At 43.4% G+C, this 24,566-nt stretch overlaps 1 protein-coding gene across 2 annotated transcripts in view; it reads left to right on the forward strand.

The window, feature by feature from the left end:
• The first annotated feature begins 469 nt into the window (after positions 1–469).
• Positions 470–24,566, forward strand: part of BMF (Bcl2 modifying factor) — a 33,574-nt gene continuing 9,477 nt past the window's right edge. Inside the window, exons 1-4 of one of the 2 annotated variants that reach the window (XM_073348808.1) lie at positions 470–615; positions 3,716–4,033; positions 5,223–5,386; positions 22,164–22,261. In XM_073348808.1, the coding sequence (XP_073204909.1) occupies positions 3,721–4,033; positions 5,223–5,386; positions 22,164–22,261 (575 nt within the window). In that variant the 5' untranslated portion in view covers positions 470–615; positions 3,716–3,720. Of the gene's footprint in view, positions 616–3,715; positions 4,034–5,222; positions 5,387–22,163; positions 23,844–24,566 lie in introns of those variants that run through there. The other variant, XM_073348807.1, reaches the window with a different exon arrangement.

A 24,566-nucleotide genomic window follows, 5' to 3' on the forward strand; every position in this document is an offset into this window, starting at 1 on the left:
TGCTCCATTAGCCAAGTCATTAATGAAAAATAATGAATAGTACCTGACCTAGGACTGACCCCTGCAGGGCCCCGCTAGATACACCCTCCCAGTTCGATGAGGATGGTCTTTCAACCACTTGCGCACCCCACCTTATAGTAGTTTCAGCTAGACCACGTTTCCCTGCTTTGCTTATGAGCCCGTCATAGAGGACTGTGTCAAAGACCTTCCTGGCCCTGCAACCCCTCGGGCTAGCTGTAGCATTACAGCAGACGGAGCCTCCCTTCACCAGCCCTGCTGTGCATTGTGCGCTTCATGAGGGGCTGGGGATTTGCCCTGCCTCCCTTACTCTGGTTTACATGGAAGGCTGCACATCAGCGTCTGTCCCTGCTGCGGAGGCAGCGCGGGGGGGCGGGGGGCGCTCTTTCCGTATTGGCTGGTTGGCGTGTACGTCACTGGGGGGCGGGGCTCCTATCAGCTGTTTGGGGGATGCCAGGAAGCAAGTGTATTTTGGAAACAATGCGGCGCGGCGGCGCCTGAGGCTGCAGCTTGGGGACTCCTCGCTCTGCCCGGGCTCGGCGCCCGCGCCCCTCCGGCGGTGCCCTGCCCTGCCCTGCCCTGCCTCCCCTGCCACAGGTGAGTGCCCGCCGGGCCGGGGGCTGCTGCCGGCCGCCTTCCCGCTGCGGGCATGGAGCGGAGCGCGCCTCAGCTCTACCGCGGAAGGTGCTCCCGGGCGGGTCGGTCAGGAGGTCCCTTTTCACCCCGTGCTCCCCGGCTCCTGCCCTATCCGGGGGGGCAGAGACCCCGCACGCTCATGGCAGCGGCTCCGGAGCTGCTGCATGGGGGCTCAGTCCCGGCGGGCTCTGACCTAGCAGCCCGCCTCTGGTCCAGGCGGGGCTGGCTGGAAGGGGGCCGTGGATCAGGAGCCCGAGGGTGGTGGGGAGAGAGCGAGCCTGTGGCAGCTTCTCTCTCTGGTGCCTCTTGGCTGGGCTTGGGGCCGAAATCGAGCCATCCCGGTTGCAGCAGTTTGTGCCATAAGGGCCAGGAGTCAGGTAGGGACTGAGAAGGGTCGGGACCTGCACTTAAACCCATGGGGTTTGCAGTTACCCGCCTGGAGCGGGTGCCTTCCGTTCTCCCCGGTCTGGGTCCTGGAGACCCCAACCCTCATCACCTCAGCATGGAGAAATCCGCACTCTGTTGGTACCGTTTAGTTCTTCCAGTTCACTGCGCTGAGTGACCTTCTTCCCCCATCCAGGAAATGGCTTCCCCTGTTGGCATCAGGGAGATATTTATATTGTCCCCAACTGAGCCTGGGTGACATCTGTTTCTCTCTGTTCTGTGAGCTCATGAACCCCAAACTGGTGAGGGGGAACCTTCTCGCCAGTTACTCTCTGACTATAAACTGTACCTCTTTCACCAGAAAAATATTTGCAGTATCCTCAGTCCTAGTCATCTTGGTATCTGATTTACTTAAAATAAATAAAACTCCTCTTCTGTTGAGTTTCCTCAACCTGATGTGATCACTTCCTTATAGTTAGATTCATGCAAGTAGCTGTTGAAAAATACTTGTGCCTCTTTGGCAGTGAGCTAATTCAGTGAATTGATCACAAAGCAATTATTCGGGCACTTGGCAAAGGCAGAGACTTTTAAAAAATGGTGATTTGCATAAATGTTAATAATCATAAAGAAACAAGTTAGTGCTAGCATTATTCCAAAGCATATTGCTTTTTGGAAACCGTTACCTCTAGTCTGAAGTGCCTGTATAAGACCATGGCTCGTACATACAATGCTGAGTACACTCGTGATGCTAGAAATTATGCTAGTGTCCAATAGCCCAGATAATGTGTTTCCACTATTGAATCTCTTCTGGGCTTTAAAGTTTCTGTTTTAAACCTTGCTGGCCTCAAACATTGTATTTAAGTCCTCTGTACGGGTATAACTTTGCAGTACGTAAGCCCACAAAGGGAAGGAAATGAAGGAAAGAAATATGGTAGTCCTAAACTTAGACCAGCCAACTTTGTTTTGGGAAGCAGGCAGAGGCATGTGTATGTTGAACCCTCCCTCTGTTTTTACTGTCTGCTTATCTTGAGAGTAGCCTCTGATACTGTAATGTATAAGAATTCCACTGTCAGTGTACTCAGGCTTTCTCAGATAGCAGGTTTTCTTGTCTCCTCAGGAGAAAGCAGTAGGCAGATAGAAGGTATGATACTCCATGCATTTGTGCTCCCACAGTCCTAAACAACCCTTGCAAACTCTGATTTGTTTGGTGCATCTCCCTTTGAGAAACTCTATTTTTGCTGTTCTTGTTTTTGAAGGAGCTAGCAAACTTTATTTTGGGGTCATGAAGAAATTAAGTGGCTTTAGGGTAGGTGATGCTCTGGACTTGTCAAATGTCTTCTTCTTTGGGCCTCAGAACAAAGCATGAGCTCATCTTGGCCCACCAGAATAGGATGTGGACTAAGATTTCTGACTGTTCTGAAGCCCCTTTTGTTAAATGTTTTGTGTACCTAGTAAACTTCCTGGCTTTGGGGTTTGTCACATTTAGCTTTTTGTACCAAATGTAGCTATAATTCGAGTTATACATTTTAATGCTATTTGCAGTTGTAACCTCTTTTTGAGAGTGGAAAACCTTATTCCTTCCCATCTCTGTATCTTCTTTAGGACAGTGGTGTCCTGAGTTCATATTTACATGGGAGGAGGTACATGTGGAGAACGGTGAGGGAAGTACTGGATAGATTCTTTTTATTTCCTTTAAGCGTAGGATTCCTTTTACTAGTCTGCCATTCTGTTAAGTTTTGGTCAAAACCAGAGCAAAGGAGATGTGAAGAGTTGAACTTCACTTGTTAAAAACTGGGTGGAAATCCTGGGGATGGATCTCTTAGGAGACTGTCTTCAAATAGGGTTAGATGCATAGATAACAGGAAAGGATTGCTGGATTCATTGGCCAGGCTGCTTTTACTTATCCTGTGTTAGCAGAAGCTCTAAAAGAGTGGTTTTCATTTTCCTACCCTCTTTTGCCTGGTGTTAGGACATAATGGGGCTCAGGAATATACTTTGACGTGTATAAAAGCACTGCTTGCGATACTGACATGACCAAACACTCACTGACTTCTGTAATTCTAGGGTGAACTAAAGGAAGGGTGTTTTGGATAGATTCTGTAGTAGTGAAGGGTACATGGGGGTGGTGGGGCTGCATGAGTTTTGGGCATTTGCTTGGTTAGGTTGTGGGGCAGGGAATGAAGTAACCAGGGGTTATGGAGTGTTTGACAGAAAGCAGTATTGACAAGACTTATGGTTTAATGGCAAGTCTCTTACTATTTGGTGTAACCTAAAGGTTCTGAAATCAGAAGACAAATGTAAAGATTCCCAAAATGTATGTGTGTGTGGAGGGGGTTGGCTATGCAGGTTGGATTTGCTTTTTAAAACAATGTCCCTCTGTCTCGCCATGACTATTCTTTTATTGGGGAGGGAGCAGTCTTTAAGACTTCCAACCATATGTGGAGCCTTTTTGGCTTGCAGAGCTGTCTCTTCAAGGGCTCCAGAACTTGACCACAAGGCCTTAATTATCAGCTTATTTCTGATCTTTTCAGGTCATGTATGCATTGTTTTAGGAGGAAAAAGCTTGGGGAAGTAGGGAGAACTGTGTGTTCCTGGATGGAATTGGGGGTGAGGGGGTTATTCTGGACTGCACTCTGGTTGTATCTTAGCCATTTTTTCAAGTGTTCATTTGTTGCAGGAGCAATGGATCCCCCCAGCTACCTAGAAGAGGACTATTCCAGCTTGGACGGGCTGGACGATGACGTGTTTCACTCTGACTTTGGACTCACAGGTCAGCCTGGTGAGATGACCCCTCCTGGCATTTTCACACAGAACCAATCCTACAGCTGCCTGCTGGGGAGGTTTCAACTGTTCCCACTCACACACTGCTGTGGTCCAGGTATCAGGCATGCTGAGCAGCAGGACAAGGCAACCCAAACACTCAGTCCATCCTCTTCCACTCAGGATGTCATGTTGCCATGTGGAGTCACTGAAGAGCCCCAGAGACTCTTCTATGGTAAGAGCACTCCAGCATCACTAGCTTTGCAGAAGGGAAAACTGCCCCTCTAGCGCTTCCCCTCTTTCTCCCACTGGACAAGAGAGGGTTACTTATTCTGCTGCACCTGAAAGAAAGACAGCTCTCTCTGCTTCTCACCCTTGCCTACTCACTGCAGGAGCTGTCCCTTTTCTCACTGCTTCTGCCATTCGTTAAACACCAGCTCCTTCCCCCCCCCCCAATTCCATTATAAAGCAGTTGAAGTTATTGCTAGACACCTACAGCAGCACTTAAGGCTGAGACCCTCCTGCAGGCTTCAGAGGGCGATCAAGTGCTTCCCTCGCCTCAGTGCACATTCTGCCAATTTGCCTGCAAAGAGTTAAATCTTCCCTTTCTCCAGGCTGCCCAGGTGAATCTTGTCATGTGGATGGGACTGCATGAGTGTTGTCAGTGCAGAGACAGTAAACACAGAGGTTCAGATGTTGAGAGTCTTTTGTTGGGCTCTTGGCTGAGAAAAAAGTTGTCAGATAAATAACATGAACAGACAGTTTTTCAGTGGTAAAGAGGTAATTGGCTTGAATTTCTATTAAAGCTGAATTGGCGACATGAATCATTCCTGACTTACATTTCAGGTTTAAAAAAAAAAAAGCCATTCTCTCCCCCCACCAACAACTTTGAGTCAAATTCTGCCCTTGTATCCTCACATGTGGCACCTGTTATAAAGTGTATCCCAAGGTGAAACTTGGTCCTAAATGCTGGGCGGTTATGAGTGATGCCTGATTTGGAAGCTGCAGCAAGGATTATGCCAGGAGATTATTGATGTTTAGGAGGGACATAGGTACTGCATAAGTGTAAGACTGTCATTCCAGATAAAATCCCAACATTGACTGAACTATAAACAAGCCTGATCCATGTGTGAGAGCTTTCCCTATCTCAGTGTGGTTTTTTTCTTTCAGGTCACTCGGTTATGGGAGGAACATAATACACTCTGCTGGATCAATGTAAATCTACTTAAAACTCTGAGTGAATGTTTTACTGAATACTTAGTATGATTAGTCATTGTTTAGGCTGCAGAAACTGGACTTTAGCCTGAGTCAGAAGTTTGCAGTTACACAGGTTTTCCTTCATGATGTGTAATGGTGAGAAGGGGAACCAGGCTTTAAGCTGGGAGACCAAGCCATTGAGCCTTCTCATCTCTAATGTCTTGCAGGGAATGCTGGGTACCGTTTACATGTCCCCCCAGTTGGCTTTGCATTGAATCCACATCTCCAAGAGGAGCCTCGGGAAGGTCAACGGGAAGCACGTGCTGAGGTTCAGATTGCAAGGAAGTTACAGTGCATTGCAGACCAGTTCCACAGGCTCCACATACAGAGGGTAGGCGCTCTTTTTGGGGGGAGAAGGGGATTTGGTTATCCAGGTATGGCATCCAGGAGCCTCTGGCTCATCTGACCCTTCACCTCCCATCTCTGTTTAGTCATTGTCCATGCTGAATACACACTTGTGCCACTTGTTGTGACTAGAGTCTGCACCGTGAGCCAATCCTAATCGATGTCTGTCATATTTTGGCTAATTTCCATGCCACAAAAGGAATCTGTATGACACCATTCCGCCCTGCCTTCTAATCTCTGAGTAAGAGGGAACTAGAAGTCCCTGATCATCCAGGGTTTAGAATGGGCATGTCCAAAGTGCAGCCCAGCGCTGCCCTCCTCTTTGACATGAAGGTAGCTAACAGAGTGCACAGGCTCTAACGTGCAATACCTCATCATGATTTGAGCAGACTTCCACTAAGATCAAGGAGTGCTACATGCTGGAACTGGTAGCTGCTGATGCCTTCCTGTGGTCTTCAGAGGGCGAATGCTTCCCTCACCCCAGTGGAGTCATTTAAAGGTGGGCGCTGCTTTGGTCTTACTCAAGTTAGGTGAGGAATTTAGCTCCTGGAGAGTTGCTGGGATGGCCCTCGGTTGGGCAAAGTTTGGGTTCACTTAACTTTTGGAGATGAATGGTCCCAAAGTTTTCTTCTCATGACCCAACAGCAGAATTATTAAGGGAATGTTCTAGAAAGATCAACTGAAGAAATGTGAAAGTTGGCTGTCTGGACTGTAGGATGTCATTCTGACATCAGAAATACCATATCACAAGTTATTTTTGTGCATTGTTTGTTTATTTCCCCCCCTTCTAAATAGCACTCTCTTACTAGCTGTCCCTGTCTCACTGTGTGCTTGCTTCTTACAGCAAAGGGAAGGGTAACGATCTTTGCTGTCAGGGAAGCAGTGGAACTGGTTGTAACTTGACCCTTTCCATCTGGGGAGTGTAGCTATCCGATGTCTTTGTCAGGGAAATGCACCCAAGAATGCCCCCCTCAAAAAAACAAAAACAAACCCAATAGAAAATCTTGGCCTGTTCCCTCCCCTCTCCCCCAGGCAAGAAGCGTGTGCTGCTATGGCACTGCGAGAGCCATGCGACTGACTGCAGTGCAGGACATACGTGGGGAATGACTGAGCCAGGAGACTAGAATTGAATCGAATCGCGTGTCAGCCAAGCTTGTGGGAGAGTTAGTAAACAAAAGCATCCGCCTGCACCACCAGCTCCTGCAGCCAGCCAAGGAGGAGCTCCTGTGTCTTTGTTTGAACTGGAAGGACAGACAGTTGAAAAGGAGGGGGAGCTGTTCAACCATTTAAAAAACAAAACCAAAACCAGGTGTGAGAAATCTCAGCCAGTGGTTCTGCAGGACTTGACACTGGGATAGGTATTGACATTTAGAACTGCTCAGGGATTCTTTTCCTTGGGAGAGGGGTAGTACTGAGCCCTTGTGTTAATGTGGAGCTGTGCCTTCGACCACATAGAGTTTTAATGTCCTATCTGTGCCAATGCATTCTCTTCCCTACTGACCCTGCGTGGAGGACTTCCTTTGGCTGTTGGCACAATCCATAAATAAAGTCCTGTGCTCTTCTGTGCCTGCTGCTTAAAGGGCAGTTAGTGCCTAGAGACACACGAGCTGGCTCATGATGGGCTGTGGTTTGTCCTTTGGGGCAGTGGAAGGGGCAATCTCTGAGAATAGGAAACCTGAGCTGCCATTTATCTGTAAAGCTTCTATTTTGCTGTGAAACTAACCCCAAAACTGGGCGCCCTGTTTCAACAACTCAGAGTCTTGGTCACAGCCCACGATTCCAGGGTTATAATAGGAAACATTTAGAATATCATAGCATAGTCACAACCACACCTCCTGAACACCTGGAACAAAGAACAGAGCCAGTGGGATGTTCTTCCAACAGATATGAGTGTTTGGTGGATCCTGAGCTGGCAAAATAGGTGCCAGTTGCTGCACGAGTATGTAGGAAAAACTTCCAGTACTGGAGTTATTTGTCCTTTTAGCTGTTTGGCATATTCAGGCTTTTTATGCCTTCATTTGATGCAGTGATATATTCAAATAAAATAATTGCGTCTTCATCCCCAGTATGGAGTTACTACAATGATGTGATATTATGTAGCACTTCATGGTTTTACTCTTCAAAGTGCTTTTCAAATGTGGGCTACTATAGAAAATATTTCCACATGCAGGCTCTGCTACTTAGAATTGCTATGGTCAGTCCATGGTTCTGCAGGGCCCTTTTCAAACTATGCACAAGGGACCTTTAGTTCTCTCCTCACTCTTGCATGCCCCATAGTGCCCTCCATTTGTTTAAGGCTCCATACCTTCTGGTAATCTCCCCTCTTACCCCCCACCCCCCAATGCCCCCACCATGTACCAAGAAACCAGGAGGTGGAGCTAAAACGCAACTTTCTGTGTGCAGGAGAGACACTGGAGAACTCTCTTCTGGTTTACTGGAGGTAGACTGGACATGAATGGGAAATCTGGGATGTTGCTGTGATTGGTAGGTTGCGTGCACGCATATATGCTGTGCTGCTCGTGTGTGAGCACCTAAGTCACTTAAACCTGAGTTTTACTTGCTGTGATAACTCAGTGGAACACTTTAGCAATTTCCCACTGAAAAGGCACTTACTGAACAGGCTGCAATTTTGTGGGGTCCAGTTTTATTCTATCCCTCCCTCATCCCTTAAATCCAACATTGGCTACTGTGGACAACTGTAAGATCATGTCACAGAAGGTAAAATTGTCTCTTTAGGAGTAAAGACCTAGTAGCCCAGGACAGTTCTGGGCTTTATTCCAAGTGGAGCCACTGACTTGCTACATGTCCTCAGACAAGTTTCTTGACCTCTTTGTGCTCCAATCAAGTCAGCTGGAAGATTGGGTTAAAAAAAGCAGCACCTCAATGAGAACCAGATGCTGAATCAGAGCTGAGCTATCGTGGGTAAATAAGTACATTACAACCAACAACAAACCCCCTTCAAACACATTGGAAATCTCACCGTTGATTTAGGTGTGCTGACCATGTTCAGAAAACAATGGGACCTAGCAATAGAAATTTATTGCTACCCTATTTGGAAATTCCCCATGTATGTTAACAAATTGTCTTGATCTAATTGTGAGGAAGAAAACTGTGATTGGCCTGAGCATTGGCCCTGTGTATGAAACGTTTAGGACTAGATCCATACTGGTTGTGGGCAGGTCTCTGGAAATGAGCCCATTGCAGTAAAATTAAAAACAGCAAAATAAATTCTTCCTCCTGAAAACTTTCCACTTGAAAGTGAAACTTGTCATGTTTCACATATGTTTTTTCTTATACAAATTCATCATCTGAAGCCTTTCTTGAAACATTTTGGATTATCCATCCATTAGGGAGTCTGTGGTCTAAGACCCTCCAGTATAGGCTGTAGGCACAGGACATTCATTGTCCAAGATTTATCCATCCCTTTCTGCATCACAGTTGCTCACGTGTCTAGTGATTTTTTTTTAAATTTTTTTACTAAACATTTTTCATCAAAAATCCTGATATGTCAAAACTGAAACTGTTCTGGATCATTTTCAACAAATTTCCCATTTGGGGGATTTTTTTTTCAAAAGTTACCAAATTGTCAAAACATTCTACTTTAACACTTTCAAAATGAAAAGGTTAATTTTTGGTTCAAAACTGATATAAATATAATATAAAATATTTTTAGAAATATAATATATAGAAAAAAGCTTGAAATTAAATTTTTTTTAATGTTATCAAAATCCTTCAACATATTTTGATCTTTTTTTTTTTTTTGGAGGGGTGGGGGTTTGTTTTTGTTTTGCAAACATTGGAGACTTTGACTTTGTCTTGATTTGGGATGGGGGAAATTCTAGACCTCTCAAAATTCTCTTAGGATAGGGAAACTGTTTCCTGCTCTGTTCTAATTGCCAATGAAGCAGTGAGTAGAGGGTAAGAAAAGGCCTCGCTATGGGAAAATTGAGAGTTCTACATAAGTAACTGCAACAAAGGTTTAGCTTGGGATAAAAAGGGCCTAAGGGGGTGTCCTGGGGAACTCTGGAATAGCAATGGGATTGCAGCCTAAATATATGGTGCTTCCCCCACAGTAAAATGAAATAATAGTGCAGGACACCTCAAATGATGTGGGATGAATTTCAGAAAGTGGAGGAAGTAACCAGGGGACAGCCATTTTAGAGTTGATTCTAGCCAGCTGGGAGGAATTGGTTGCAAATCTGAAGCAGGAAGGCAGTTTGAGTAACGTGATCATGAATTTATAGATTTCATGATTCTAAACAAAGACAGGAGTGAGAGCTGCAGAATTAGGACAAAGGACTTGAAAAAAGCAGACTTAAATGAACTTGGAGAACTGTTAAGTAAAGTCCCATGGAAAGAAAATCTAAGGGATAAAAGAGTTCTGGAGAGCTGGCAGTTTCTCAAGGAGACCATATTAAATGCACAGCTGCCAACTATTCTGATGTAAAGGAAAGATAGGAAGAAGAGAGAGAGGCCAACATGGCTCCATCAGGAGATCTTTAATTTTCCAAAAAGTGAAATCACGGAAGAATTGCTAGGGAGGAGTACAAAAGAATAGCACATGCGTGTAGAGACAAAATCAGAGAGACCAAGGCACAAAATGAGTTACACCTAGCAAGGGACATTAAATAACCTCTTCCTTGTTGCCTTTAAATACATTAGGAGAAAGAAAAAGATGAAGGAAAGAGTAGGTCCTCTACTTAGTGAAGAAGGAAAATTGTTAATTGATGACATCAGGAAGGCTGAGATGTTTAATATCTATTTTGCCTCAATCTTTACTAAAAAGGTTAATGGTGACCAGATACTCAATACAATATAAACAACAAGGGGGAAGGAATGCAAACCAAAATAGGGATAACAGGTTAATTAAGTTAATGTATTGAAGTTGGAAGACCCTGATTAAATTCACCATAGGATACTTAAGGAAATAGCTGAAACAATCTCAGAACACTAGCTATTATCTTTGGGAATTCATGGAGGATGGGTGGGGTCCCAGAGGACTGGAGAGGGAAAAACATAGTACCTGTCTTTTAAATAGAAGACCAAAGGGGACCTGGGGATTTATAGAGCAGTCAGCCTAATTTGATACCTTGAAAGATATTGGGACAAATTATTAAATGATCAACTTCTAAGCACCTGGAGGATAAGACATTTTTACAGAATAGCCAACAGAGATTTGGCAAGAACAAATCATCCTAAACCAACCTAATTTCTTTCTTTGACCGAGTTACTGGCCTAGTAGATGGAGGGAGCAATAGACATAAATCTTGATTTTTTGTAAGGCTTTTGACACAGTAATACATGACATTCTCATAAGCAAACTAGGGAAATGCAGTCTAGATTAAATTACTATAAAGTGGGTGTATAACTGGTTGATAGACCATACTCCGAGTAGTTATCAATAGTTTGCTGTCAGACTGGAATGGCATATCTAGTAGGATTCTGCAAGGGTCAGTCCTGAGTCTGGGACTAGAAAATATTTTCATTAATGACTTGGATAATGGAGCAGAGAGTGCGCTTATAAAATGTGCAGATGACACAAAGCTGATTGCGTACACTTTGGAAGATAGGATTAATATTCGAAATGACCTTAACAAATGAGGAAATTGGTCTTAAATCGACTGGTTAGGTGGTAGTATTGCTGAAAAGGATCTGAGGGTTATAGTGGATAAACTGAATACGAGTCAACAATCTGATGCAGTTGTGAAAAAGGCTAATATTCTGGGGTGTGTTAGCAGTGTCATATGTAGGACACCGGCAGTAAATCTGCTTTACTCAGCACTGGTGAGGCCTATGCTGGAGAACTGTGTCCAGTTCTGGGTGCCACACTTCAGGAAAGATATGGAAAAACTGGAGAAATTCCAGAGGAGAGCAAAAAAAATCAGAAAAGGTTTAGAGAGCCTGACCCAGGAGGAAAGGCTTAAAAAAAAACCCAAAAAAAAAAAACAACCAGGCATATTTAGTCTTGAGAAAAGAAGACTGAGCAGGGACTTGATAACATATTTGGAGACTTAAGGACTGTTACATAGAGGATGTGCTCAATTGTTTTCCATGTCTGTTGAAGTAGCACAAGGAAAAATGAGTTTAATCTGCTGCAAGGGAGATTTAGATTACATATTGGGAAAAACTGTCTAACTACAAGGGTAGTTAAGCTCTGGAACAGGTTTCCAAGGGAAGTTGTAGAATCCCCTTCACTGGAGCTTTTTAAGAACAGGTTGGACAAACACCTCTCAGGGATGGTCTAGAAGATTTGCTTGGTCCTGCCTCAGTGCAAGAGGCTGAAGTTGATGACCTCTCAGGGTCCCTTCCAGCCCTACATTTCTGTGATTCTATAAACAGTGCAGGACACCTCAAATGATGTGGGATGAATTGCACTCACATTGCCTACAGCCTTGTTTTGTGATAAATAACTTACAATTTTTTTTGTGCTACCATAGGACCCCAAGGCACTCTATAAACTGAAGTGCATCCCTTTAAGAGTCATTGGGGACAATGGTCACCAGTAACTCAGCGCTTTTCAGTCATTACCACACCGTGGCATCTGAGATACTGCAGCTATTTCTTACTCTAAAAGTAGTAAAATCCCATTTTACAAAGGGGGATACAAAGGTAGTGACTTGCCCAAGGTGGCAGAATGACAGAGGAGCAGACCACTGAATAGGACCCAAGAGCTCTGGTTCCAGTCCCTTGCTCTGACTGCTAGATCTCACTGAGATCTCTCTAGGGATGGGGGTGATGTTTGGGTTGATTATTAATTGAGGAAGAAAGCAGGGGGTGTATGTGTACAAGCACATTTGTATGTCAATTAAACTCTCTAGTGAAGAGACAAAGTGAGAAACGCAAATTAAATTCCTCCTTGCTCCTGAAGAATATCCTATTAACTCTTTATGATCTTTTAGTAACTATTCTTGTCACTGGCAAAGGGAACTTGGTTTATTTACAAACAAACATTTTCTTTACTCTGCTGTATGCTGTCCCTTTAAAGCAGCAGAGCTGCTTTTATTCACCCTGATTAGGCAATGTGATGTAATGCAACCCCGTGATGAAAGGGAGCTGCACCTCTGGCAGCACAATGAAAAGTCTCCGGAGCAGACAGCCTCCCCTTGCAGGAGGGCTTGCAACTTCCAGGTTCAGAGAGAGTATGCGTGAGAGATGGGTCAGTTCAGCAGTGTTTGCTCTGCAGCCAGCTCTGTTTATATCACTCTCTATATTTAGCCTCTGAGTCATCAGAACTGCTGACAAGAAGCTGAACTAACCACAGGCTCCAGTTCTGCACCTGATTGCTTGTCTTTGTGCGTTTCCAGTGGAGTGGGGGCGTGTTGCTCTGTTCAAAGTTCCATTTCAGTCTCTTTGGGTATTTTCTTGCAGTAGATCTGAAAGGTTTACTTTTACCTCCTCTTCTACTTAATGTCTATATCTAGAAATAGGGAGACTAGTCCTGCCCCCTCTGCCCACTGTCTTCATCAGATACAGAAACTCCTTTGTAACTTCACCCTTTGTGAGGAAAGGATCTGTATAAAACAAAAGTCAGGCAGACCCTGATGCATATGCAGTAGAATGGATTATGAACAAGGTAAACCTAGAAAACAGGACTCTAGTAGCTAATCTTTAAGGTCTGGGTTAAGCCATAGTTCTCCTGACAACCAGCACCATGTCTCCAAATGGGAGGTTTAGTTTGTTTCACCCCAAATCAAATCAAAGTTTTATTCCAACCTTTTAGTAAGTTTAGTACTAAGTAAATTAGAAAATCTGCCTCCACTTTGACTGAAATTCTCCACGTGGGAGTACTCTGCTGATGTGAAGAGCAAAGGCATATTGGGCAGGCAGCACCCCACATGCTAGATTGGGACACTTTTTCAGAGAAGAGAAATTTTCCCACATCTCCTAGGGTTCAGTTTAGGGAGGATGCGGTGGGAGTGTCAGTCCTTAGCTGACACTTCTTGTCAGGGAAGGAGCTTAGGGAGGGTTTTGGCATTTTGGACCCCTGCAACGGATTTAGAGTAACTTGTAAAGGAATCCTGTCCCAATCTGTATAGATGGTGGTTATGACTTAGGGTCTCGAGGGCTATGGGCATAAAGCAGCAGCAGATGGAAAGATCCCATGAGTCTTGAAGAGCCTTTATTCTCTCTCCACCCTGAATAGAAAACACAACTAAATAACCTTGCCAGGTTGCATAGGATAGGAAGCCCTGGGGCCTGGGAAAGTACTGGCCAGCAGTTGCCCTTTCCAAGTTGAAAGTCAGTCGGTTGTTGCCATGGTTTTTGTCTGCTTCCACTTCCTGTAGGCTCAGCTCAAAGAGGAAAGCACAAGTAAATGGTGGTGGTTGTTTTGAATTAAAAAAAAGTCAAGAAATGATTAACCTGCCAAACCTTCCCCCAAGCTGGAGAACCTGTCTTTTTAATAAAGGTAGTTACTTGCCACTCCTGGCATCCCCTTTGTGGTGAGCGTTGGTGTTATTCCTTCCACTGCTCCTGCAGTTGGGCGTCTCTTCAACTTGTTTCCATGTGTCTCCTCCATCTCTGCATTTTGAACCCCCAAATGTTTAGTGGCTTTCTCTCTGTATGTTAACTGGCTTCTGATTTGTGCATGATAAGAACCAGATAGTGCTTGTGACTACTTCTCCCTCTTCCACAAATTTAATTTCTGCATGATGGTGCCATGGTGTCCATTATAGGAAGGATCTATCTTGCCTTCCTTTCAGAAATGCTGCATTAATTTAGATGGAGTAAGTGGCCCAAATGTGTTAACATGACAGTCCCTGTCCAACGTTAAACAGTGTTTAACAAGGTTTAGGGCTTGGTACACAGAGACCTCAGCCTGCTTAGCACCATGGCAAACATGCCATTAAAAATCTTTTTTTAACCTTTTATTAAAGATAAAGAAAAGAAGGGAAAACAGTTGAAGCATTTGAAATTAAATAAGGCTTTATTTTAACACCCTCCCTTTTTTCCCCAGCCCTGTTAACTGGAGAGAGTTTTTAGAAAGAAAAACTGTCAGTCTTAGATCAAAGAGAAAAGGAGTACTTGTGGCACCTTAGAGACTAACCAATTTAAGTTAGTCTCTAAGGTGCCACAAGTACTCCTTTTCTTTTTGCGAATACAGACTAACGGCTGCTCCTCTGAAACCTGTCTTAGATCAGTGGTTCTCAACATTTTTTCGTTTGCGGATGCCTTTGGAAATTTTGAATGGAGGTGTGGACCCCTTTGGAAACTTATTGTCTGTATGTATAGTTGAATTCTGTTGTTACTTTTCAGTCTGTCTTTTGCGGACCACTAAGACATAATCCGCAGACCCCCAGCAGTTGGGGGACCACAGGTTGAGAACCACTGTTTTAGGTGGTATCTAAGATGGTAATAACTGTCCTTGGGGGAGGAGCGGGGGGAAAGAGAAGAAGTGAGTTGAGATAGCAGCAATTACAACAGCTCCAGCCTGCGGCTAGAGTCCAATCCTGGTGTATCCCAGGTGGTGGTTGGGATTCAGCTGGAGCTGGTAGAGGTGGTGATGTCATCTGGGTTCCTCTCTGGCTTGGTCTGGTCAGGACATTTCTCAGAATCTGGGTGACGAAGGCCTGGGTGTGGTGGGAGCGGCAGCAATGTTGATGAAGCTCACTCTGGTAGCCTTCATCTGTTCTTCCTTATTTTTCCCCACAAAGTGTCTTTCTTTAAGGAACCAAAAAGGGAGTGATGGGTGAAATAGCCCATCCTCTCATTATTTTGTCCACCAGTTAGGCTTAATATCTAACATGCCAATTTTGGCTTATTAATTTCTGGACCCATTTTCTTGTTTCCCAAGGGTGATTTTAACACAATCCTTGAGTTACATTAGAATCATAGAATATCAGGGTTGGAAGGGACCTCAGGAGGTCATCTAGTCCAACCCCCTGCTCAAAGCAGGACCAATCCCCAATTAAATCATCCCAGCCAGCCCTTTTGGTTTAGATTGTCTTCCTCTCTTTTTCATACTGTGACGTGTTGGATCACAGAAACCCCCTTGGGCTGCCAACTGATGTGTCAAGACTACTTCTGCCCCTGTTTTCCCTGCCAGCTTGAGACTGCAGCACCCTGTCTTGCTGAGCCAGACACACCAGTCTGCTCCAACACAGACCCAGGGTCTGAACCACGTGCCCCAAAGCTGCAGACTAACTGAAAGCAACTTAGGAAGTGTTCCTGTCTGACACTCAGATGCCCAACTCCCAATGGGGTCCAAACCCCAAATAAATCCATTTTGCCCTGTATAAAGCTTATACAGGGTAAAACTCCTAAATTGTTTGCCCTCTAGAACACTGATAGATGCACAGCTGTTTGCCCCCCCCCCCCAGGTATTAATACATACTCTGGGTTAATTAATAAGTAAAAAGTGATTTTTATCAAATACAGAAAGTAGGATTTAAGTGGTTCCAGGTAGTAACAGATGGAATAAAATAAATTACCAAGCAAAATAAAATAAAACACGCAAGTCTAAGTCTAGTACAGTAATAAAACTGAATACAGATCAGATCTCACCCTCAGAGATGTTTCTTTCACAGACTGGACACCTTCCTAGTCTGGGCACAATCCTTTCCCCTGGTACAGCCCTTGTTCCAGCTCAGGTGGGAGCTAGGGGATTTCTCATGATGGCCACTCCCTTTGTTCTCTTCCACCCACTTATATATCTTTTGCATAAGGTGGGAATCCTTTGTCTGGGTTCCCACCCCTCCTTCTCAATGGAAAAGCACCAGGTTAAAGATGGATTCCAGTTCAGGTGACATGATCACATGTCACTGTAAGACTTCATTATCCACTTGCCAGCCCACAGGTATACAGGAAGACTTACAAGTAAAACAGAGCCATCTACAGGTAATTATCCTGGTTAATGGGAGCCATTAAGATTCCAAACTACCATTAATGGCCCACACTTTGCATAATTACAATAGGCCCTCAATTATATTTCATATTTCTAATTTTAGATACAAAAATGATACATTTATACAAATAGGATGACCACACTCAGCAGATAAGCTTTGTAATGATACCTTACAAGAGACCTTCTGCATGAAACATATTCCAGTTACATTATATTCATACTCATTAGCATATTTTTATAAAATCATATAGAGTGCAATGTCACACATACCTTTTCTCATCAATGTTTTTTATTATAGGTTATTGTGACATCTTATGAACTGTCACATACTTGTTACAGTTGAGCTCATAATTAGAGTAAATTTGCAGGCAGTAAAAATTACAGTAAATTTGCAATTATCACAACACAATCCTATTCTGAGTGTGGCAGCAAGAGAATGGAGCTCCTTCTAAATCAGTCAATTTTCTCTCTCCCACTATTTTTACTTTTTCGCAGGTGTATTATTCCCTAGTCATTAGGCGCTCACGAGGTTGTAGTGTGACTTCCTTTGTCCCCTCCCATCATTTCCTTTTCTAGCTGGTTTCAGAGTAGCAGCAGTGTTAGTCTGTATCCGCAGAAAGAACAGGAGGACTTGTGGCACCTTAGAGACTAACCAATTTATTAGAGCCTAAGCTTTCGTGCGCGTGTGCGCTCTCTCTATAGATAGATAGATATATAAATAAAATACAAACACACAGATAAGTTGTAAGTTACTATACAAACTGTGAGAGGCTAACTAGTTAATTAGTACTTTTGTAGATTATCACTACAAAAGTTTTTTTTCACCTGCTGATGATAGCTCATCTTAACTAATTAGCCTCTTACAGTTTGTATGGTAGCTTCCAACTTATCTGTGTCTGTCTGTTCCATTCTGTGCATCCGATGAAGTGAGCTGTAGCTCACGAAAGCTTATGCTCTAATAAATTTGTTAGGCTCTAAAGTGCCACAAGTCTTCCTGTTCTTTTTTCAGCTGGGACATCATCCATGATTTCTGTTGCCTTGGGGAATGTGACTTCCCAGTCTTACTAAACTCAAATCTGTTTTGGGGTAGCACAAATGTGCCTCTAGCCACCTGGAACTAAATGTAGCTTTCAACAGTGAATCAACAACTGCTCCTCGGTTGCAAGTGTTTTTTGCTTCTTTGCAAGAAGTAGCAACTTTTTGCCAAGATTTGTACTGGCCATTAAAAAGGGACGCACATCCTAGACACACATCCACTGATGTTCCTGTTTACCAGTGTTGCCACTTACTACCAAATCTTTGTCCCACTGACTTCAACAAAAGTTTGGCCACTGACTCTGGTGGGAACAGAATTTGGTCCTTGAAGAACCACTTGGGGTAAGAACTATGAAGCAAAGCAGAGAGCGACTGACACCCATACTGTGAACAAAGGTACATGGTCTTCTACAAAAGGTACCACCAATGGTACTTTCTCTAAAGAAATGTATGTGTGAGACAGTTTGTTTTGTAAGGAAGGAATCCACAGCTGCTTCTCCAGCATGGGGGGAAAAAAAAACCAACCTCTTCATCTACCAATCAGCTGCTACCTGTGATTCTAAGAGCCACATCCAAAGTGACGCATTTTGTCTTTAACTGTGTATCACATCCCCTGAAATCATCTTGAGCCACAGACTTGTATCCAAGGGCAGAATATGAATAAAAGTGCTTTGACACAAGAACTGGGATGCCGATTGGTTGGTTGACAGATGTTTTTATATATGAGACATATCACTTATTGTGCACACTGTGCAACACCCAGTAGGATATTGATTATCGAAAACATCTGTTGCCAATTCTTGTCCCTATTCCATTTTTGGCACACTTCCTCCCTCCCATCATGGCTCTTATGTTCTTTATTAACTTGTTTATGTAAAGGCATCCTGGCTGATATGAGCATGGTTCTGGGAATGGAATTTAGGTTTGTTAGCTGACTGTTGCTATATAGCACACATTTCTCGTAAAATTACCTTTCTTGTGACTTACTGAAACATCCATGATAACAGCTTGGACAGAGAGTCTCATAAGGATATCCTCCTTAAAAGGCTGCAGCTACAACAGGAAGCTGTTTCATCTGCCTCAACCTTTGTGTCACTCTAGTGTATAACTCTCGTCTGCTTTAGTCACAGACTAGTTCCCTTCTAGAGTCATTAACAGTTTATATTTCCCTAATATTTTCTCCCAGAGTAAGGTTACGAAATGAATTACTTTTGGCAGGGATATTGTGGGTTAGAATCAGCCTTGGGAAGAATATAAATCCTGCACCACGAGGTAGTGATGGGTAAATCTCAAGGCTGTGTGACTGAGAAATCCAACTGGAAATCTCATGAACCGGCTCTCCTGATATTTCTGGTCCTTTCTGGCAGGCAAACAGTACCTTGGAAAAAATCCTCTCTTGTGATATTTGAGTATTTTGCTCCCAGTTCTGGCAGAGGCATGTTACTTGAATTTGAAAAGTTACTTGAACTTACTGAAACTTCCAAGAAGGTCCTATTCAGGTTTGGGTAAGTTCTTTTTCTGAACTGGCTTTTCCATCCTTACTGCCGAGATCATCTGCTATCTTCCCTCCATGTCTCTTGTCTCACATTTAAATTGATACCGTTGATTTTTATCTGACATTCATCCTGTCACTGAGGAAGTGATGCTCTTGAATCTGACTAAATTGGAAAATATAAAAAGACAGTGAGGTCTAGAGCACGGGGACTCTAAAGATCTGGGTTCTATGCCTAGCTCTGCTGCTGGCGTGCTGGGTGACCTTAGGCAAGTCATTTCACCTCTCTGTGCCTTAATTTCCCCATGTGTGAATTGGGAATAATGATACCAACCTTCTTTGTAACACACTGAGATCTGCTGATGAAAAGCTTGGTGGCGTTATTTATTTTATTAGAGGGAGAAGGTGAAGAGCAAAATAAGGGAAGAGGGGGAGTGCAAATACTAAGTATGTGCCCTTCTTTTGCTGCTTTGACATAAAAAAAGGCTTGAGAGTTTTTTGTTAATAATTTAATACAGGGTTTTTTTGCACATTACCTACTCTGATTTTTTCCCCCACCTTTGTTTTGCACTAAGATGGCGTTTTCCTAGTGTTTAACTCAAATGGGTATCAATGAAAACAAACACAGAACAGAGTCTGGATAAAATAACTTCCTTGCTCAATCAGGTTTCACTTCTTTAGTTCTTGTGATGTCAGATTCTACTAGCTCTCCAGCTGTCCAGTGAGTCTTCCAAGGTAAAAAAGGCCTGAATTTCTGATGTATAAAAAGTAAGTAGGAAAAGCCATTTTTTGGTGGGAGGAAATAATTTCAGATTTCCTTTGCCCATCATAATAAAGCACAAACACATAATTATTTTTCTTCTGAAGTTTGCCTATTGAGCTGTGGGAAAGTGAGAAGATAAACATTTAGAAACATAATACATTGCATAAGAAACTCGAGCAAAACTCAAGGCAACCTCCTACCTGAAATAGGGCAGCAGTGTATGGGACTTGGTTTCATATGTACGCTAACCATTTGCGCCCATGTAAATGTATAGCAGTATAAATTGCATGCACTTTAAACTAGTGCACCTCTTGCCCCAAACTAAGCACTTTGACAAATGTCACTTGAGCAGATGGGAAAGGAGTGCCACCAGTTAAACTGTTCTATGTTCCAAATTTATTTTTGAGACAACTTAAGGCTATCTCTTAAATTTCTCTCCAGATTTCTTAAAGACCAGCCTATTTGTTTGGTCACAAATACAACGAAGTAATAAATCTTGATGAACATATGAAATCTGCCTGCATTTCCTTTGGAGCATCTTTAGTTTTTGCACCAGCTCTTTCCCATAGTTTGCTAAGTGGTGGAGATGGGGAAAATCTATTGCACCTTCATATATACTACAGTATGCTTACGGCAGGCTACTCTGAAGACCTTATTTATAATGCATTTGGGTTGGTGGTCTCAAATGAGTTGGTGAAAACATGTTTTCTGGATATGCTGTCAGGAGTCTTGGTTGCACATGCGTGTCAGAATAGGTTCTGAAATGTGGCTTGGGGTAGGGGAAGGAAGAGAGATCTCCAAAGTTTCTGACAAAAAGGAATGTAGGGTTGGTTATAAGAATAAAGGGAAACCAAACGCATCTGCCTCCTTAAGAACATTTTAGGGGTTCATTATGACATTAACCCAACACTAGAAGATAGTATTGTCAAGAGTTGCATGGTGGGAATGTTCTCACCTATGAATGTAACCACACTCTAGGACAGGTTGCTTGTGGATTTTAAGCCTGGGGCTGTTTGGAACGAATGATGCCAGTCTCCCGAATGGCTGTCGTGGGCCATGTTCTGAACAGAAAGACATTGGCACATTGTAATTAGAACAGTGTAAACCCTCCTAAATCTGGGGACACATTTAAGTCTTGTGGAGAAGAATAAAATATTGAACGAACTGCTGCTGGGTTAGGGAATCCAGCGCATATACTTTCCAAGGCCTAATTTGAGTGCATTTGAGGTTCATGTTGCACCTTTTCTGCAGTTCTAGTCTCCGGAAAGCATGAGCACAATATAAAGAGTTTATTGGAATGTTTTGGATATTTCTCTTGAAACAATTCTAGTATGCAAACTACAGCTAAGGTGTTCTCTCTTTTTCTAGCTCATGCTTATGTGAATTTGCCCTGTTGGACTAATTAAAGTTGAAACACCTTGTTTATATAGAGTGCTTCAGTACTCTGTAATGCTCTCATATGCTAAGGTGAAGTTGCTGTAAACCAGCTTTCTATTCCTTGTCTGCTTGGGATTTTTTTTTTTAAATGGTCACTAGCTTGGCTTAACAAATAGGTAATTCTGGATGAGAAAACAAGAACTGGCCTTTTAATTGAAGGTTGGTTAGGGATGTGAAATAGTATCCCAGATTGTGCAGTGTAAAGAGAAACCCACCTGTTTGTATGAGATGCCATTAAAGAACAAGGGGGGGGGGGGTATAATGGAGAACACTTTCAGAGAGGTGATTACATATAACAAAAGAGGGGACAGCATTCCTTCCCAAAAGCAGCATTATGAGGTCTGATGTCCCCTGAAACTTAACTTTCAAACTTCATTGCTTGACAGTGGGACCTGAAATAACCTCTTGCTTTTTTCTTTCTTTGTTTCTTTTTCTCTTTTCTCTTTTCTTTTTTTTTCTTTTTTTTTGGGGGGGGGTAAGTATGTTCTTGCTTAAGGTTTAATTGGCTCCAGTCGGTAGGAAAGGGCTCCAAGGCTGATTATTTATGGCTTACTGTCAAAAGTAGCTATAAAAAGGGCAGTATTATCTTGGAGATGCTGGGAAGGAAAATGTGATGGGGGGGAGGGAGTGGGGGAGTGTGTGCGCGCACGAGTGTTTTCTTGTACTGGATGAAATCAGAGTTTTGCTGCCTCAGCAGTGTGGTTTAAATTGAAGATTAACCCTTTGACCTTCACGGTGTCAAATCACTTACAGATGGATCACCAGTTACTTTTTTTTTTTCCACTTTTGGGGTGAAGAAGGGGGGTAACTTTTTTTTAAGAAAGTTGTTTGTTCATGCAGCTGGGCCTTTTGAGAGGCTCAGAAGCCCATCTGATTAAAAACAGCACTTGGCTAAACTCTGCAAAATCCTGCAAGCAAAAAAAGGTTTAATCCTCTTGTGCACAATGCATAAGGGTCTGCTCTTTTTTTTTTTTTTTTAAATTCTGATGTTAGAGCTATAATTATTTCTGGAGAACTTATCATTCTCCCCACCCCCTACCTCTTCTCCCCTCCTTCCCCCCCCGCCCCTTGTCGTGCTGATGGGATTAAAGTGTCTGCTCTTGAAAAGTAACTGAGTTTTTATTGGAAAAGATAAGTGGTATGTTGCAATTGTAAAATATAAATAACCTTGTTTCAATCATTCTCCTTTACAGCATCAGCAGAACAGAAATCAAGTGTGGTGGCAGATCCTTCTCTTCCTACATAACTTGGCCTTAAATGTGGAGGCGAACAGGAACCACGTAGGTCAGAGGTGAGACTCCTCCACCTGTTCCAGGTCACATCCAGCCTGCAGGGAGCACTGAACAAACACTGGTCTGGGGGAGAGAGACATGCACACCGCGGGCCGGATGTGAGGACTTTGTCAAACTCTTACTCATCTTCTCAAGCTTTTTTTTTTTTTTTCCCTCCCCCCCCCCCCCCGGGACTCTTCTTTACTGCTTCGTGCCTGATGAGGCTGGGAGCGCTTGTCCAACACTGTTGAAGGAAAGTCTTAGAACTTAGATGTGTTTGGTAAAGCTTGCTGCTGATTCCCCAAATCAGTAACCTCTATGCAAGTGAGGCAGGTAGTAGACAAACAGGTTCCTCTGCTCTGTTTTTGTTTTTTAATTGATAGAATGCAGCATTTTGTAATTTTGGCTGCTAGTTAATGATGGTGTCTGGGACTGATGGCTCTAAATGTACTTTAGGCTACTTCCGGATTAGAGACACTTGACTCCTCTATGGGATAACTTTGAAAAAAGTTCTTTTTAGAAACAATTACACTTAAGTAGTTTATGTACAGCAGCAGGTGGGTCACTGTTTGTTTATTTCCCTGAATTTTATTACCAGGGAGATATGTAAAAATCTAGCTTTGTTTAATGACTTAATTGGCCCAACTTGGGCCATTCTTCACATGAAGTCGCTCTTTGTCATTGCCACTAATAGATGGAATTGTTTCTGTTAGAGTCCAGAATCTTTCAGAAGATGTTGGTGACTCTTCAGTATCTTTGTGCAAAGGGCTGTTTGGTCCTGTACACTATATACTGTCCCCATAAACCAGGATAGAGCTGTTAAAGATGGAATATAATCTAAGCATCATTCTTCTGGAATTGTTAATCTGTATATTTTTGTTAGTGCTCTGGTGGATTTTTTCCCCCCTCCCTATCATATGCGCTGTTAAGAAGATTCAGATCCCAAGCATCTGATACGTTTGCTTCATGATTTGACTAGGAGATTAGTTAGTAATTACTTTGAACCCCTACACTGCAGGTTTGTACAAGTGATCGGTCTATTCTAATGAGTAATACTGGAAGTGATATTCGTGTACACTGACAACAGAAATACTACTTGGAGTGATAGTTCATTGTCATTCACTTGTGACTGTCTGGTGTTTTTAAATCTGTTTGGCTGCCACTCTTGGAACAGGGATGGGGAACTACCTACCCCAAAAATTTGGGTTTCGTTTGTTTATGAAGTGTGAAATACTAAGGGAAAAGAATATAGACTCTGCTTTCCACAGACTGTTTCCATACTTGCCCAGAGCTAATTCTAAATCACAAATTATAAAACTAACACTAGGAAAAATCTTTCTGGACAGTTGCCCTTCAGTCTTGCTACAGCTGTCAACACAGAGGGGTTCTGGAGCTCCTGGTCTGCTTTGAAGCCTAATGAACAGTAAAGAATCACTGTATTGGAAGAGTTTTCTTGCACATTCTCCTTCCCCTCCACTTCCCCTCCCCCCCCCCCCCCGCCTTTATTTTTTCTTGCCCTTCAAGTCTGTTTCCATCTCGGACATTTGTAATGACCCAGTTACCATGTACCCTCAGTAACCCCATTAAAGTGCCTGGTAATGATTTGTAGCACATATTTGTATTTGGATGCTTCCCCTCTATTTCTCAATCCCATCTCTTGACTGGCATTCTGCTTTTTCATGGCAGGAGTTGTCTAGCCCTCTCCAAACCAGCTCCCAGAACCCTCTCCGCTTACATAGCTCTGCTGCGATCGTTCAGTACAAATGGGGTTCCTCATGCAAACTGACTTTTTTGTTTCTCCACCCCCTAGCTAAAGCTACATTATGCAGAGTAATGTGTTCCTCTGGGATGGTCAGGAGTTCAGAACAATGATTCTTAAGTTAGCTTTGTTTCATTTTAGTTAAGCACGTGCACTATGGAGTTATGCAGTGGGATGTGAGTGGTACCTGTCATTGATTACTTTGTAGCGGTACTGGAAGCTGCTCCCTATTTCCTGAAATACCTTCCATGGCTCTGCAAAACAGAGTCACTTGGGGTGTGTGGTGCCTGGAGAACAGGGGTTTAAATAGGAAGCAAGCCTGAGGAGTGGGGTGAGCACAGACTGGATTGAGGGGAGTGAGCCCTCAGAATCTGGACCTTGGGGAGAGCCCCCTTAGAACTGAAGGTGTAGCATAGGCAGCAAGTGGAGCCCCCCTTTGGGGAAGTTAACCCCTGGCTCCATCCCTTCTGCCTGCAGCTGGAGCCCCAAGACCCTGTTGTCCTCCTCCCTGCTGCAGCCCAGAGCCACAAGACCCCTGCCCAGAGAAGCCCCAGGCATGCCCCTAC

The sequence above is a fragment of the Lepidochelys kempii genome, chromosome 6, assembly GCF_965140285.1.
Source record: "Lepidochelys kempii isolate rLepKem1 chromosome 6, rLepKem1.hap1, whole genome shotgun sequence".
Classification (NCBI taxonomy): Eukaryota; Metazoa; Chordata; order Testudines; family Cheloniidae; genus Lepidochelys; species Lepidochelys kempii.